The sequence below is a fragment of the Dermatophagoides farinae genome, chromosome 3, assembly GCF_024713945.1.
Source record: "Dermatophagoides farinae isolate YC_2012a chromosome 3, ASM2471394v1, whole genome shotgun sequence".
Taxonomy (NCBI): Eukaryota; Metazoa; Arthropoda; class Arachnida; order Sarcoptiformes; family Pyroglyphidae; genus Dermatophagoides; species Dermatophagoides farinae.
The window spans coordinates 5,123,135-5,138,577 of record NC_134679.1 but is presented as its reverse complement, the minus strand read 5'-3'; the positions used below and the strand labels follow the sequence as shown (position 1 = coordinate 5,138,577).

At 33.4% G+C, this 15,443-nt stretch overlaps 4 protein-coding genes across 13 annotated transcripts; 3 read left to right on the top strand and 1 right to left on the bottom strand.

Annotated features, from left to right (window-relative positions):
- Positions 1 to 24: 24 nt before the first annotated feature.
- On the bottom strand, positions 25 to 1,371 carry MED30 (Mediator complex subunit 30). The gene has a single exon (XM_047057827.2). It carries the CDS (start codon positions 944 to 946, stop codon positions 116 to 118), a length of 831 nt encoding a protein of 276 aa, XP_046913783.1. The 5' UTR covers positions 947 to 1,371; the 3' UTR covers positions 25 to 115.
- LOC124494609 (uncharacterized) lies at positions 1,259 to 8,218 on the top strand. 2 transcript variants are annotated; one of them, XM_047057816.2, is made up of 9 exons: positions 1,259 to 1,336; positions 1,415 to 2,577; positions 2,644 to 3,161; positions 3,230 to 3,651; positions 3,860 to 4,158; positions 5,908 to 6,160; positions 6,221 to 7,114; positions 7,176 to 7,885; positions 7,942 to 8,218. In XM_047057816.2, exons 2-9 carry the CDS (start codon positions 2,432 to 2,434, stop codon positions 8,111 to 8,113), a joined length of 3,414 nt encoding a protein of 1,137 aa, XP_046913772.2. In that variant the 5' UTR covers positions 1,259 to 1,336; positions 1,415 to 2,431; the 3' UTR covers positions 8,114 to 8,218. The 2 variants fall into 2 exon arrangements, with proteins under 2 accessions (XP_046913772.2, XP_046913774.2); XM_047057818.2 differs by lacking the exon at positions 1,259 to 1,336 and having other exon boundaries at positions 2,168 to 2,577; positions 7,176 to 7,867.
- On the top strand, positions 8,206 to 11,832 carry zda (peptidyl-prolyl cis-trans isomerase zonda). 5 transcript variants are annotated; one of them, XM_047057821.2, is made up of 3 exons: positions 8,206 to 8,402; positions 8,501 to 9,755; positions 10,199 to 10,320. In XM_047057821.2, exons 2-3 carry the CDS (start codon positions 8,537 to 8,539, stop codon positions 10,204 to 10,206), a joined length of 1,227 nt encoding a protein of 408 aa, XP_046913777.2. In that variant the 5' UTR covers positions 8,206 to 8,402; positions 8,501 to 8,536; the 3' UTR covers positions 10,207 to 10,320. The 5 variants fall into 5 exon arrangements, with proteins under 5 accessions (XP_046913777.2, XP_075585772.1, XP_075585771.1 ...); XM_075729659.1 differs by lacking the exons at positions 8,206 to 8,402; positions 10,199 to 10,320 and adding exons at positions 10,437 to 10,696; positions 10,757 to 11,832 and having other exon boundaries at positions 9,639 to 9,755; XM_075729658.1 differs by lacking the exons at positions 8,206 to 8,402; positions 8,501 to 9,755 and adding exons at positions 10,437 to 10,696; positions 10,757 to 11,832 and having other exon boundaries at positions 10,203 to 10,372.
- LOC124494614 (arginine kinase) lies at positions 11,746 to 15,428 on the top strand. Of its 5 annotated transcripts, none has more exons than XM_047057822.2 (7): positions 11,746 to 11,881; positions 12,794 to 12,940; positions 13,910 to 14,091; positions 14,171 to 14,430; positions 14,494 to 14,740; positions 14,801 to 14,868; positions 14,927 to 15,428. In XM_047057822.2, the coding sequence occupies exons 2-7, from the start codon at positions 12,861 to 12,863 to the stop codon at positions 15,251 to 15,253; spliced, it is 1,164 nt and encodes a 387-aa protein (XP_046913778.1). In that variant the 5' UTR covers positions 11,746 to 11,881; positions 12,794 to 12,860; the 3' UTR covers positions 15,254 to 15,428. The 5 variants fall into 5 exon arrangements, with proteins under 5 accessions (XP_046913778.1, XP_075585775.1, XP_046913779.1 ...); XM_047057823.2 differs by lacking the exon at positions 11,746 to 11,881 and adding an exon at positions 12,087 to 12,339; XM_047057824.2 differs by lacking the exon at positions 11,746 to 11,881 and adding an exon at positions 12,582 to 12,732.
- Positions 15,429 to 15,443: the final 15 nt, after the last annotated feature.

Below are 15,443 nucleotides of genomic sequence, written 5' to 3'. Positions count from 1 at the left end.
TATTAATATAATAAAAAATTATGATTCAAATGAATAATAACAAATAAATTTAATTGAAAATTATTTGAAAAATAAAAATGTTTTTTTTAAATTTACAATAAATAAAAAATGATGATTAGGGTCGACGCATAGCCAACATCGTGTTAATGTCCCAGACCATTTTTCTGATACGATCAATGATCTCTTTGATTTGCCGATTTTTCAATCGATTCAACTCAACTAGATCTAGATAGTCTTTTTCTAATTGTTGAAGTTTGGGATTATTCTTTTTTTCTTCCTTTAGCAATGGTCGCAAAGTAATGGATGCAGTATTGGCCAATCCATCTTGTCCATTAACGTTAAGTTTATTCTCATCTTCGTCGCTATCGTCGTCATCATCATCTCTTAGTGGCAACAAAGATTTTGGATCAACATAATCGAGTGATGATGGTTCATTACAAGTGTTGTAGATTTTTCGTAATCGAATAAACAAGGTTTCAATATGTTTGATAGTATCTTTGATCTTGTTCTTTTTATCTTCGCATAGTTGATTTGTACTGACCAGCTGAGGTCCCATTGATCGTAAATGTTGGAATAATTCTAGCGTTTTTGAAACAATGTCCTGAACAGTATCGGCGCCTAATCGGCAAAGTATCTGTTTTGGTGGTGGTTGGTGTTGTTGCGATGGCTGTATTTGTGATGTCACGGTTGCCATCGGTGGTTGAGATTGTGATGGACCCTGGGGAATCATTGATTGTTGCTGTTGTTGAACCATCATTTGTTGTACTACAGACGGTGGCATACCGGCTCCTGTCATCATTGGTCGTACTTGATGTTGCATGGCTGATGGATGAGGGACAGACGGTTGTATGGTCCCTGATAACATCTGAGATGGTGGTGGTGGGCGATTCATTCCTGTCATCGATTGTTGGCCCGGTTGATTAGGCATTCCATTTTTATGCATCATTTGTTCTGAAAGAAACGAAATGGATAAAAGAACACAAACAAACAGCAACTTGAGAATAATTCCAATTCAGCTGATGACTGGCGCCTTAACGAATATCGAACGATACAATCGATAGCCATTTCAAAATCTTGATCATAAATTCAATGTAATTTAGTTTAAATTTTAATGGTTGATGATATAATTAAATGATTTCAACAAAAAATTTCCACAGATCAAGGATGGGTATTTTTTTGAGCGATCAAAAACATTTATTTATTACTCTTTGAAATCACACTTGCATGCACAAGCGCGAATATTGTATCCAGGATGTGAAAATTTTCATACAATGACCATGTTGTTAATTTCATTATCATCATCACGATGGCTGATGCTGACCACAATGACAAAAGTGTAAATATTTGACGATGGCTTTTACCAACAACCAAAAGTTAACAATAATGTTTTTGGGATTTTTCCAATTGTTTTTAGGACCACTTTTCCTCATTCATGTTATTTATTATTAATTGATGAATTGTCTGCCAGATTTATGTTTTGTAATTTCCCCAATGACGGATGTATTAGCTCTGTCGAATCGGCTAAAATTTGATCATGACAATTGATTACAATGATAATTAAACTACTAAAAAGAGGCAAAGTCGATTTAACACCAATTGAAACAACTCATCACATGGAAAATTTATTACATTTGTATTTCACTATAGTCATTGAATTTTCCAATGGAAATTTTCTACGTTTGTCTATGCTTGTAGATGACGAAACAATCGATAGATTGATCAGGCAATTGGTCAACTGAACATTCAGTAGTTGATTAGAATGTGGTTTATAATAATCGTCTTGGCCATGATGGTGTTAACCAAAAAAAAAAGTCCAAACAAGCTTTTAGCATCCATGTTCGTGTGTTTGTTGTTTGTTTTCCAGTTTGCTACTAACTATTTGCATTATTGTTTATTGATTGATTGATGATTTTAACATGGATGACATTGACAACTCAAATTTTTATTCTCTACATTATCATCATTCAATTTTTTTTCAATTAATTTGATAAAATCGTATGTATGTGTTTTGACATTTGATGCCATTTACCTCAATACATTGAATACAACGTAATCATAATCCAACTACATAACATTTGAATGGTGATGCGGATGTCATTGTTGTCAATTTAGATATTTTGTTAGTTTGTTGTTGTTTTTTTTTTGTATATATTTATCTGGTGGTTCGTTCGTATAATATTGCATCCGATTTGTGGTTGGCAATCATCAATATTTTTATGTGCTCATTGTGTTTGATGATTTGATCTAGATTTACTTTCTATATTAGTGTAAAGCAAATACGCGTATGTTATGACAACCAACAGATTGTGACCATCACTATGACGTAATGATAAAACAAATTTTCCAGAAAAAAATGGATGAATTCGACACTTTTAAATTTCAAAAAAACTAAACAAACTTTTAAATGTAATTCAAATTGATTGATTAATGAATGATTCACCATATGAATAACACAATAGAATCGAATCGAACAAAATTATTTCCAAATGTTATTGGAAGAAAAATTCAAAATTTTAAATCTCTTGTACGACGTTCATTAAGTTTAATATCAAAGACTGATGACCACGTGAATCATAGGTAAGAATGTAAATTCAAAAACAAAATTTATGATTTTAATTTCTGCTTTATTTCGACAACAACAAGTGAACAAGAAAGAATGACATGGCTTAGAAAACATGGCCTGATGGCGAATAACAAAAACTCTTTGAATCATAGCTCAAAATATTCAATTACAAAAAAATCTTTGTGGATTTCATCCAAATCTGACCTGGGTCAAGATAATCAGTCATTGGCTATTATAGAACCAAAATCAAGCTCATCACCATCATCAATCAAAATCAGTGAGAATATTTCACAAGGTACCAGTGAATCGGCATCGCATTTGTCATCAATCAATCATCACGAACGTTTAAGTGATAGTCGCCAACAAATAAACGGCAACTGTAGTGAACGATTTCCCATAACAACAGCATCACAATCAACAATAGACACAATTGCCAACACAATCAAACAACAAACTAATCAGGCAAAATTGGTAAGTGATGTTATTGTTGTTGATGCCGATTCAAAACAATCATTCGAAACATCCGATATCAATACGACAACAATGAGTCGGGAAATGATGGAGCCGAAATTTATTCATTCTAACCATATTAATGATTGTAAGTGATTTTTCAACAATTTTGTCATCATTTTTTTTCAAATTAATGGCTCTACTCTATGATGGAAGCTTATGAATGTCATGAATCATTTAACCAAATTCATGACCACCATGGTTCGGTAATCAGAAATGAAAGTTTCGACAACGATGATAATGGCAATGATCCACCGAAAAACAATGATTCGTATGATCAATATGAAATGAAAGTAGCCGATCAGCAACGTCAAATTGATTTGATTACCAAGAAATTACTATACATGGAAGAGCATATAATCGATTTGAATACGGAAAACGTATCGTTACGGAAACAATTGCAACAGAATGAAGAATTATTTAGGAAAAAGATACAGCTACGTGAAGATGAGATTGAATCATTACAGGAGAGCATCATGGAAATGGAAACAATCAATGCTGACCTGCGATTTAAAGAACAAGAAGTACAGATGCAAAAGAGGATACATCTGGAGGATGTTAAACTATTGAAACAACAAGTAAGTCCATCTGACACGCAATCACATACACAAATTTTTAATTAGCTTGAAATTATAAACGGAACTGATGAAGCAATCGACCGTCAAATCGATTGTCGGTCGAATGTACATTGTAAATTTTGTATTTATGTGTGTGTGTGTGTGTTGACGACAATCAAAAAATAAAAACCATGTAAACATTCGAATGATTTGTTTGTTTTTTCTGTAGTTAGTGGTACGTGAAGCCGAATTGAATGAATTGAATAATTCTTGCCGACGTTTAGCCGAACTAGAACTATCTTATCGTAATGTTCAAGATGAATTGGCAACTCTAAAGCTAAACAATTGTCAAACATTGAATCAGCTTGAAGATAATTATCGATTATTATTTGCTGAAAAAGATTTTGAAATCGGTATTCTTAAAGTCAAGATTGATGAATTAACACATGAATTGTGTAACAGTGTTGTTGATTCAGATTATCGTCATTCTTATAATTCCCATCATCAACAAAATCAACAATCTTCCAAGTAAGTAATTTCTATGATGAGTTTTTTATTTTTGTACCATAATTTGGTGACAATCATCAGCACAAATAAACATGTACATGATTAAGAATGGCTTACAGGCTTGAAAATAGTCTACACACACAAAAAAAAAAATAAACAAACAAGTGTACAAAAACAGGCAAAAAAAAATAATAAACAAGCTCAATGATTAAATGAAATCCACATTTCAAGGTTGTGTAGATGTGAATGTCGATTATAATAAAATTTTTGTTTTCTGGCTATACTATGAAAATCCTTATTGCATTGAAGTTAGCAATCATTCATATATAAATGAATGAATGTTTCAGTAAAAAGGAAGTGTGATAATGATCTATGTCGATCCTGAATACATAATGAATATTAATTTTATCCGATTAATGGACACATGGCAAATTAGATATCCTGTTCATTCTGTCCAATCAATCGAACACGGTAGCAGCTGTATTCCACATGTGTAATAATCAATACAACAGGCACACACAGGTACACTTACAGTATAATATTATATACATGATAGCTTTTAGCATCTTAACAGTGTTTTTAATTTTTAAGTGCAAACTTATTAACATAATATTCCGATTTTGATGGTGAAAACATTAATATAGAAAAAAAATTTGTTATTTGTTATTGTATAATAATCAACATCTAAGGTTCTGGATATAATTTAAAACGAATGAATAAAATCTTATGAATTGGCGTCATCATCGATCGATTCTTTCATAGATAATAAATGTTGATTATCAGATGAAATAAACGATAACAACCAATAAGCTAAAGATTCAATAAAATTGAGTTGACAGGTTGACACTTAATACGTGTGTCTGTGCTTGTATCATATGTGTTGCTTTTGGCTTCATATATTGGCCATGAATGAAACTGGAATTTTTAGTTTGTAAATTAGAAATGTAACTTTTTCTTCTGTCAGCATATGCAATGGATAATTCGATGATTCGAGAAAGGAGAGAGAGAGAGATAGAGAGAGAAAGTGCTAGTATTAATTTGATAAGAATGATGCTAAACATGTGATCATTGATTTCTAGCCTGTTGATCTTTATCTTTATTTGAGAACCTAGGATTTACCTGAATATTTCTATCAAAGACCACAAATCATTTGGAAATGATGACTATCAACATTCTATCTTCCACAAAAACATCTTTTGATTAACATGATTAATGTGCAATCCAATGTTGGTCTGTTATTTATTTTTTTTTAATTTTTTAATTCATATAGTTTGACAAAAACCTTGAAAATTCATGATGAAATCAAAATTGATTTCTTTTGCATTATCTTCGTCGTAATTACTTTTTAAGCTGAGAGTTAATGTTGTTTAAGTTGTTTTCAATGATCTTTTCTATCTTTATGTTTAAAATTTAATTGAATTCCTATCCATCATATAAATCTGTATTCCAAATCAATGTCATGGCCATTGCATTTTTTGATTGAAATTCCGATAAAAACTATTAATTATTAAATTCGAGCTGATCGATCTTAACTGTATCGGTATGGCAATGGCCATAATAGATCAGTAGTAGATCATCTAAATCTGAATCTAAATCAAATTTCCTCAATCAAATCGTTATAACACTCTCAGTGCAACTGGTGTGACTTGGCATTAAATTGACATTGTTTTGTATGTCTCTTTGTGTAAGAGACAAAAGAATTAATCATCAGTGAATTGATCTGGTTATAATTCAATTAATTGTTTTCATTGCAAATAAAATTTTCTACAGTTTAACCAATAATAGCATCTCAACCAGTGAACAAATTATTCATTGCTCTGTTTGTGGTGCCGTTGAAACAAGAATCGTGAACAACAATAACGACATTGTCATTTCAGCAAAGATCCAATCCTCATCATCATCATCATCATCATCATCATCGTCGTCGTCGTTTGAGACCAATTCACATCAAACAAATACGAACATTGGTTTGTTGTCAGTGGATAGTTCAGACCAAACAAACGAATCAACAGTTGTTTTTATCGTAAGTTATTGTAATTTTATGATAATTCGTTTACTTTGACTAATTCTGTGAATACCAAAGGAATCGCAATTAAATCAACAACAATCATCTCCTAACTGTACTGATGATAAATCATCGCTAAATGTTGAGGCTAAAATGAGACGAAAACATTCATTAAAACGAATATCAAGCTGTGATATTGCTGATGGTGATTCATTTGGAATGTCATTACCGTATGTGGCCAACAATAATGATCACCATCATTCTAACATAATATCCGGAGTAGATTGTAATAACAATAGTCAAACAGTTATCCGATCAAATCTTGTCGGTTCAGGTATATCTCCTGCTACAGAAATGAATAGATCGGAAGTGTTTCCATCGCTGCCAGACGTAATGCTTCGAAAATTATGTTTGTTACGCGAAAATACATGCAACATTGAAAGTCTCAGTGAACAAGAAATTGATGCCAAATTCCATACGTTGTCATTAGCATTTAAAACTGATAAATTCACGATCGAACAACGTGTGCAATTGTATCGTCATCAACGAGATATTGCCGAGAATGATGCTCAAATCGAATTGAATCATCTAAGCGAATTTGTACAAGAATTGTATCGGTTACTATTGGGCAGTGAAAGTAAATATTTTTACAATACATCGTTAATGCAATTGAAAGAGTTGAAAGATATGTTAGACAAAATCGATATGCAAGTTCAGGTGATTAAAGCATCAATGATGAAAATTTCTTCACGATCTGAACTGTATGGATCGGTGAAACAAGAAGAAAAGTTGAGCACTGCATTTGATGTTATCTTATTGCATACTGAAAATCTTAAACGTGCCAAAGAACGTGATGCTAAAGAATTGGAAGATATGAAACGATTATTGGCTACTACAGGCCTAAACAAACATGATCAAGATCACGATGACTTCAACATGGCTAGTTCTCACAATGGACGACGTACGAAAAATGTGAGTTTAACATTACTTACACATTGTGTTAAATCATTAATCCAGTTTTTTTTCATTCCAGAGAGATTCTAGACGAATCGGCCCATTATTGATGGCCAATCAATTACAAAACATTCAGGTTAGCTATCAACAGACGAGCCGAGGATCTGGTTCTGATAATCAAAATTACATGAGGACAAGACGTCTTTCAGTACCGGCGGCAGAAATTCGTAATAGGCCACGATTGTTACAATTATTCAATGAAGCAACAGCCAGACAATTACAGGAAAAGGATGATAAAAGTGATGATGATATTGATGATGATGATGCTGATGATGATGATGAACAGATGAACATGGCCAAACATCGACATATTCAACGACACCGAACTTTGACTTCCATCGATGATCATAAAGAATCTGCTTCCGATGATAATGATCATGAACAAATGGACAGCTTAAAGCGAAAGTCCAAAAGTGATGGTATCGATCGATTTGAGGCGACAGCAACAAATAGCCGTGATGATAGCGATCACGATGATGGTGGGAGTGATAATAATTGTACCACCAATGATAATGACTTGATCAATCATCGACAGCAACCAGCGACAATGCCAGAAAAAGTATCGAACCGAAACAGTATTAGCGAATCTCATAAGCTAAAGATACAAATGTTTTATCAGAAGCTAGTGGAAAAATTGACACCATTCGAAGATAGGACATGGCGTGATAAATTTATTGAAAAAATACAAGAATTGTATTGTCTCTTATGCATGTTAGTATTTACAATCAGGTAAGCTTTTCTTTCTGTTCATTGGAATTTACTCTCAAATTAAATTTCATTCTCAGATCGGTTGTGGCAAGTATCACCGAAAGCGGTAGATCGAGATTCCGTAATCTTCGACGACAAACCAATTCGTATGATAATCTTCGCTTTACCATATCTGCTATATTCATCTTTATTGCCGCAATGATTCTCGCATTTTCTGTCATTTTGCCAATGGTTTCTTCATCATCATAATATATCATCATTATTTTTTCTAATTTAATTTATAAATTTTAAATTTTTGTAACGAAATAAAACCATGCATGTAGAATTTAGAATTCTGGTTTATGACAAATCAAATCGATAGTTTCGTTCATTGTTGCCGGCTTCGGCTGTGGTGGTAGTAGTGGCAACTGATTGAGTATACATGAATGTATGCATACATGTTGGCAGCTAGTTGATTGCTAGCAGTTGAATTGATGTTGGCCATCGATATTGATGGACAATCCATCATTTGGCTTTGAATTCGTGGATAACTGCTGCTGTGAGTTAAATGTTGAAAAGAGCCTACTTGTTTGTTGTTATCTTCTTTATTTACTGAAATAAGATTTACTAATTGATTGTACCCGAACATTCTCATAGGCCAAATAATCATCCATTTCAAATAAACGTCCCAAAATGGAACAACCGACTGTTGATCACCTAGAAAAGAACATTCCTCCAGTTAACCAAATCGATGATGATGCTGATGACGATGATAGCAATGGTGAATCTATGCCTCCTTTGGAAACGGTTGAAAAAACAATGAATCTTGGACCAGATAATAAGAAAAACATTGTCATTCCAGATGATGATCAATCAAAAGAGAAAGTAAACCATGAAAGTGATGATGGAGATGAAAATAATGGTTACATGGACATTCTGAACAATGGTGATCTTCGAAAAAAAACGGTGAAAAAAGGTGATAATGTTAGGCCACAACGTGGCAGCAAAGTGATCATTAGAATTGAAACTCGGCTCTATTCTGGTGGCTGTGATGATGACCAAGATATTGGAACGGGCAAATTAATCGAAGGCGAAACATTCGATAAGTTCCCCCTGGTCATTGGTGATAATGATCTTCATCAGGGTTTGGATCTTTTGATACCGTTGATGGAATTGCACGAAGTTTGCAGAGCAATCATCAAATCACGTTTCACTTATGGTCAATTGGGCAATAACAATGTTGACATACCCGGAGATGCAACGCTCGATTGTCAAATAGAATTGCTCGAAATACTGTCTCCAAGTGACAATGTTTATGGCCAAGCAGAAGACGATGAATCCAATTCAATTGCAAATAAAGAGACATTGGACGAGCGACTCAAGTTTGGCAATTACAAGAAAACACGTGGAAACTTCTGGTTCGAACGTGGTGAATACTCGATGGCTATTCAATGCTATAAAGGTGCTTTGAAATATTTGGACGCCAACAATGACGAATTGAAATTAATCGATGATGATAATAAGAACAAAGTAAATGATCAACTTGAATTGGTCGACAAAATCAAAGATTTGATTGATAAAAGAGCTCAAACATTCAACAATTTGGCTGCCTCTCAGATGAAAATGGAAGCATTCGATACGGCATTACGTTCGGTCAACGATTCATTGCTCTTACGACCCAATAATGTTAAGGCTCTGTTTCGTCATGCAAAAATTTTGACAGAAAAAGGCGACGTAGAAGATGCAATCAAAGATCTTAAGAAAGCTGCCTCGATCGATCCACAATCGGAAGCGATCGCAATGGAATTGAATCGATTGAATAAGATTCTTGTCAAACAGATCAATGATCAGAAAGCCCTGTATCGACGAATGTTGCAAATGAAAACAGATGATAAAGACAACCGTAAACAAAGTAAGCATTCGAATTGTGATAACACTGGCAATCAATCTATTTGGTATCGATTCCGTTGGCCTGCAGCCATTTCATTGGGCATGGTTACTGCTGCTGCCATACTAATCCAATCATTTGTTTATTCATCTGCTAAATAATTTCAAAAAAAAAATCCTTTCCATGCTTTTGTGAATTACATCACATTTATTATATCACATAAAATCCTGCCCTCATTTAGTCTATCTATATAAATATATAATAGTTAGTAGTAAAGTTATCACTGAACACATTTTTAATCCATAATGTTGATAATGATTTTGGAAAAATTTTACAATTTTAAAATTTTGAAAATATCTCAACTTGACCTTCAATATAAATGATTATGATCATTTTTTTTTTTTGTATTGAATAACTTTTTTTTCATTCCATACTTTGATTTTCTTTTGTTTCGTATATATAAATAGGAATTTGAGTTCCATACCATTCCACGATGACCAAGCGCAAGCGTATGAAACTGTTGTCAAGGAAATAAAATTCGAGATGCCATGGATCCTTTTATATATTGGATCTGATCTTTTTTGTCGTATTTGATGTTTGATTTTTTTTTCTTGCTCGATTCTGTTCAGTTTGTTTATAATGTGTGTCTATGTTTTTTTTTTTTTGCTTTCGCTGATTGATTAAATTAATTGTATGTAATTGTAGAATTTAGTTTCAAAACAATAGGATGGATAAAATCAAACCTAGTGCCAATCATCCGATGCCCATTTCGAATAATGGCGATACATCCATTGGAAATGAATCACAAACAGACAACATTACCATGGAACCGATGATGATTAAGACAACGACTACAACGGCCACCAGATTAACACCGGAATTGATAATGCGTGCCGAAATGGAAGTAAACGAAAAGGATGCATGGCGTCTTAGAGATATTGAAGCGTTACGTGAAATGATTCGAGGTAGATATGAAGAACATATATGTTGAATCATTTGTTGATTTTGGTGTTTGATTTGGATAGGTGAGCCATCTCTTCGTTGTCGATTGGATGATGCATTCCTGTTACGATTTCTTCGTGCCAGACGTTTTGATTATGATGGAGCTTTCCGGTTGATTTGTGATTATCTTACACTCAACTGTCGCCATCGTGAACTGTTCATACCGATCGAACAATTGAAATGCGTATTTGATGCCAATACAATTGTCGTATTGGATGATAAATCCAACCAGGATGAGACCATATTCTTATTACGTCTTGGCCAATGGTTACCAAGAAGATTCAGCTTTGATCAAGTGATTGCTGCTGCCATAATGAGCATGGAATATGTTATTCGTGATGAAGTCACTCAGATCAATGGTATCATCTGTGTGATAGACATGGCTGGATTTGGTTGGAGTCAACTACGAAAATTTGGTCCTAGTCAAGCGAAAAAAGTCATACACATAATGGACAAATGTTTACCCATTCGTATCAAAACAATCTACGTGATCAATGAATCAACATTGGCAGATATAGGCTTTGCCATAATGCGTCCATTCACTAGCGAAGAATTACATGACAAGATTATTTTTCTAGGTTCCAACTATGGCCCGATTCTTCACCAGAATATATCAGAGCAAATTCTACCCGATCAATTTGGTGGTAAATGTGGGTCGATGAACAGCGATACTTGGTACAAGAAGCTATGTTTGTTCGACAAAGAGATGAAACATAACTTCTTTGCCTATGGATTCATTGATGATAGCAATATGGTTATCGATTTAAAGGGCAGATGTTCCGGTACAAATATTTGTCGAGGAAACCATTCTGATTCGGGCAATTATGGAGCAGGAGCTGACATGAAAACCATATTTCGTAAATCACAAACATGTAATGGCTATCTATTTGATTATTACAATACGACCACTAGTATCGACTAGTATCTTGTCTTATCAAATTCCCACCAAACCAACAATCATCATCAATCAATATGATTAACATGCAATTTACATCTTATCATTGATTGTTGTTCGGTTGATTTTCACCCTCAATATATCCAATCCTCCTTATGTCTGTATAATAATAATAAAAAAAAATCTGATCATACATGTCTCATTTACTCTGTTGGTCTCTTTCTCGATTGATGAACCACCGAATCCATTTTGGGTAAGCTTTTCTCTTAATAATTTCTGTAACATCAAAAAAAAACCAGAATATCAGCAATGAATGATGGAATCAAATACAAAATTTTTCATTTTTATGAGCTGCTCGATTCTCTATCTAAAATTATTTCGCATAGCTCTATACGTATATATGTGATTGAGAGTAGCTGCTTCTACCTCTTATTACCATTCAATGTAGCTGTCATTCAGTTGACATTGAATACTGTGGCGCTTTTTTCGTTTAATATTCAGCTCGTTCCAATCAGCCAGTCTCTATTTCTCTGTTATTTGCGTCATTATTAATATTGCCGTGTGATTATCATCATTTGTTATTCTGTATTGTATGTGTAATTGAATTTGTTTATTTTATTTTTTTTTTGTCACAACTGTTGTCAACTTTTCAATGCTTTCATTTTATTCTTTGTCCATCATTGTTCGTGAATATCTTGAACAGTACGAATTGTAAGTGTTATTTTAGCATTATTTATTCTGACTGACAACGATTTTTTTTTTGGATTTACCACTTGTCAATTACAATACCGGCTAAATTACTAAGTGTCGATTGATCATCAACCTGGTGATTAGGTCGGTGGTTAAATAATTTCGAAAACCATGACAACAAGACATTAGTATGCAAAAGAATGACAGCTCAATGTAGGTGTGTAAATGGGTGTGCGTGTGTGTATACAAAAGTGTCAACCATGATTTTTGTTTGGCAGTGATCATTCTTGATTACGAATGCAAAAAAAAAGACGATGGATGATAGTCTCCTTTAAATATCCTTTATAAAAAAAAGCCAAAAGATTTGATTTAGATGTGTTAAAAAGCTGTGGTTAAAAACGATCAAATTGTTTGGTATTATTGGTGGTTTTTGTTTTGAACCATTTTTATTGATGAATTATTTTGTCCCTAACAGATTTACCAAATATTTTTACTATAAATTCCAATCGATTTCATCATCATATTAAAATCAGTGATCAGAAATGGCATCCAAAAAAGGTGTTTTGGCCGTTGGTGGTATTGTAACTGCCGTTGCAGCATATTATTATCTCAAACCGTCTAGGTATTTACCAAAAAGTCCTTTTTCATTTGTTGTATTGTACATACACAAATCATATATATTTTTTTTGTTGTTGGCTAAATAAACTGGCCAACTTATATGTAGGCCAATTTCCACTAACTTAGTCTGAAAATTTTCCATTAACTCTTGTCTCTTTAACATCAAGCTTTTTTTTATTTATTTAATTGCTTTATGGTATATTTGTACAAACATTTCAATCCTAAATCTCCATTCTTTTATTATCTAAAAAGCCATAATTTACAATCATCATCATCATCATGTTATATAATTATTCATATACACCTACTAGATACCTGTATATATCAACAATTGTCATCATGATGACTATACAGAATGAGACCAATTTTATGTCAACAACAAATGAAAATTTTTTTCCATACTAAATAATGATGATGATTATCATCATCTTTATCCATATATAAAATTGATAACGAATTACATCTACCTAATAATTGATTGACATTTTCCAATGTCAAATTTTTCATGATAAATGAATATATATAAGATATAAGATAACACGTGTAATTCAACACGTACATACTAAAGTGTTATGGCAACCAATACCGATACTAATACATCGGTTGATTTGCTTTGCTTTGTTCAAAGTTATTCCATCATTTTTTAGGCATCATGTTTCATGCTTATGTTGTGCTCGCTTACCAATGGTCGGTGTTCAAAACGAAGGGGCAGCATTGATTTAAGTGAATTGCCAATTGGGCGTAGTATACCATTGTTTCTTTGATGATGTGTGTGTGTGTTTTTCTATAAAAACGCTGTTTAGTCCTGTTTCATTCGTTAATTCATATTTTTGACTGTTAACATTCCTTTGTTCGATAAAATCAATCTTTTTTTTTGATTTAAAAATTCTATTTTGTGTTCTTGCTGAATCATTAACTTTTTTTATAATTATTCTTCATTATTATTATTATATCGTTCATCGCTGTAAATAAGCTGTCCGAAAAAAATGGTCGATCAAGCTACCCTGAGTAAATTGGAAGCCGGTTTCCAAAAATTACAGAATGCTCAAGATTGTCATTCATTGTTGAAAAAGTATTTGACTCGCGATGTGTTAGATCAACTCAAGACGAAAAAGACCGACATGGGCGCAACATTATTGGATGTTATCCAATCTGGTAAGTATTTTTCCTTGACCCTTTTGAGGATATTGATATTGAGATATGATATTAATAATGACGTGTTTTAATTCAAAAGGCGTGGAAAACCTGGACAGTGGTGTTGGTATCTATGCTCCTGATGCTCAATCATACAAAACATTTGCTGCATTGTTCGATCCAATCATTGATGATTACCATAAAGGCTTCAAACCGACCGATAAACATCCGCAAACTGATTTCGGCAATATCGAACACTTTGTCAATGTTGATCCTAAAAACGAATACGTCATTTCTACTCGTGTTCGATGTGGCCGTTCGTTGAAAGGCTATCCATTCAACCCTATGTTGACAGAGGCTGTAAGTATTTTATTGATACAATCTCTGTTTCATTATTCTTATTCCGCTTTTGTACTTGTACAGCAATACAAAGAAATGGAAACCAAAGTGAAAGGACAATTGGCCACATTTGAAGGCGAATTGAAAGGCACCTATTACCCATTGTTGGGAATGGATAAAGCTACTCAACAGAAATTGATCGATGATCATTTCTTGTTCAAGGAAGGTGATCGATTCTTGCAAGCTGCCAATGCATGTCGTTACTGGCCTGTTGGTCGTGGTATCTTCCACAATGACAAAAAAACATTCTTGATGTGGGTAAACGAAGAAGGTACGTTTTATTATAACATAATGATTATCAAGCGGCTTATACGTTTTTTGTTTTTGTCAGATCATTTGCGTATCATTTCCATGCAAAAAGGTGGTGATCTAAAAGAGGTCTTTGGACGTTTGGTCAAGGTAAACAATATTGCATTGAGTGATTGATATTTTGAACAAGTTTTTTCGTTTTCCCTAGGCTGTCAAGCACATTGAACAAAAGATTCCATTCTCTCGTGATGACCGTCTCGGTTATTTGACATTCTGTCCAACCAATCTTGGCACAACCATCCGTGCTTCGGTTCATATCAAACTTCCGAAATTGGCCGCTGACCGTAAGAAGTTGGAAGAAGTGGCTGCTCGTTACAATCTTCAAGTGCGTGGCACTGCAGGTGAACATACCGAAAGTGTGGGTGGTATCTATGATATTAGTAACAAACGACGAATGGGTCTCACCGAATACCAAGCTGTTAAGGAAATGCAAGATGGCATCATTGAATTGATTAAAATGGAAAAATCATTGTAAAATGATTCTTTTGTATGAGCATGATTGTAGTTCTTGAAATTTTAATCCGATTACAACTCAAATGATTAAACAAGAATTTCACTTTGATAATTAAAAAAAAAAAATCTAAATTTGAGTTTGCAGATTCATATTTTTTTGGGATAAAATTAATAAAAAAAATTAAATTTTTTGAAAATTGGTAAATAATGCC

Bases quoted from the DNA above. Each gene is read 5' to 3' on its own strand.
- MED30 (XM_047057827.2), bottom strand. From the start codon at position 946: ATGATGCATAAAAATGGAATGCCTAATCAACCGGGCCAACAATCGATG.
- LOC124494614 (XM_047057822.2), top strand. From the start codon at position 12,861: ATGGCATCCAAAAAAGGTGTTTTGGCCGTTGGTGGTATTGTAACTGCC. The intron at 12,941-13,909 runs GTATTTACCAAA...GCTGTAAATAAG, and splicing joins TATTATCTCAAACCGTCTAG to CTGTCCGAAAAAAATGGTCG. The intron at 14,431-14,493 runs GTAAGTATTTTA...GTACTTGTACAG, and splicing joins ACCCTATGTTGACAGAGGCT to CAATACAAAGAAATGGAAAC.
- zda (XM_075729656.1), top strand. From the start codon at position 8,537: ATGGAACAACCGACTGTTGATCACCTAGAAAAGAACATTCCTCCAGTT. The intron at 9,435-10,756 runs CATTCAACAATT...TGATTTGGATAG, and splicing joins GATTGATAAAAGAGCTCAAA to GTGAGCCATCTCTTCGTTGT.
- LOC124494609 (XM_047057816.2), top strand. From the start codon at position 2,432: ATGATTCACCATATGAATAACACAATAGAATCGAATCGAACAAAATTA. The intron at 4,159-5,907 runs GTAAGTAATTTC...AATTTTCTACAG, and splicing joins CAAAATCAACAATCTTCCAA to TTTAACCAATAATAGCATCT. The intron at 7,115-7,175 runs GTGAGTTTAACA...TTTTCATTCCAG, and splicing joins ATGGACGACGTACGAAAAAT to AGAGATTCTAGACGAATCGG.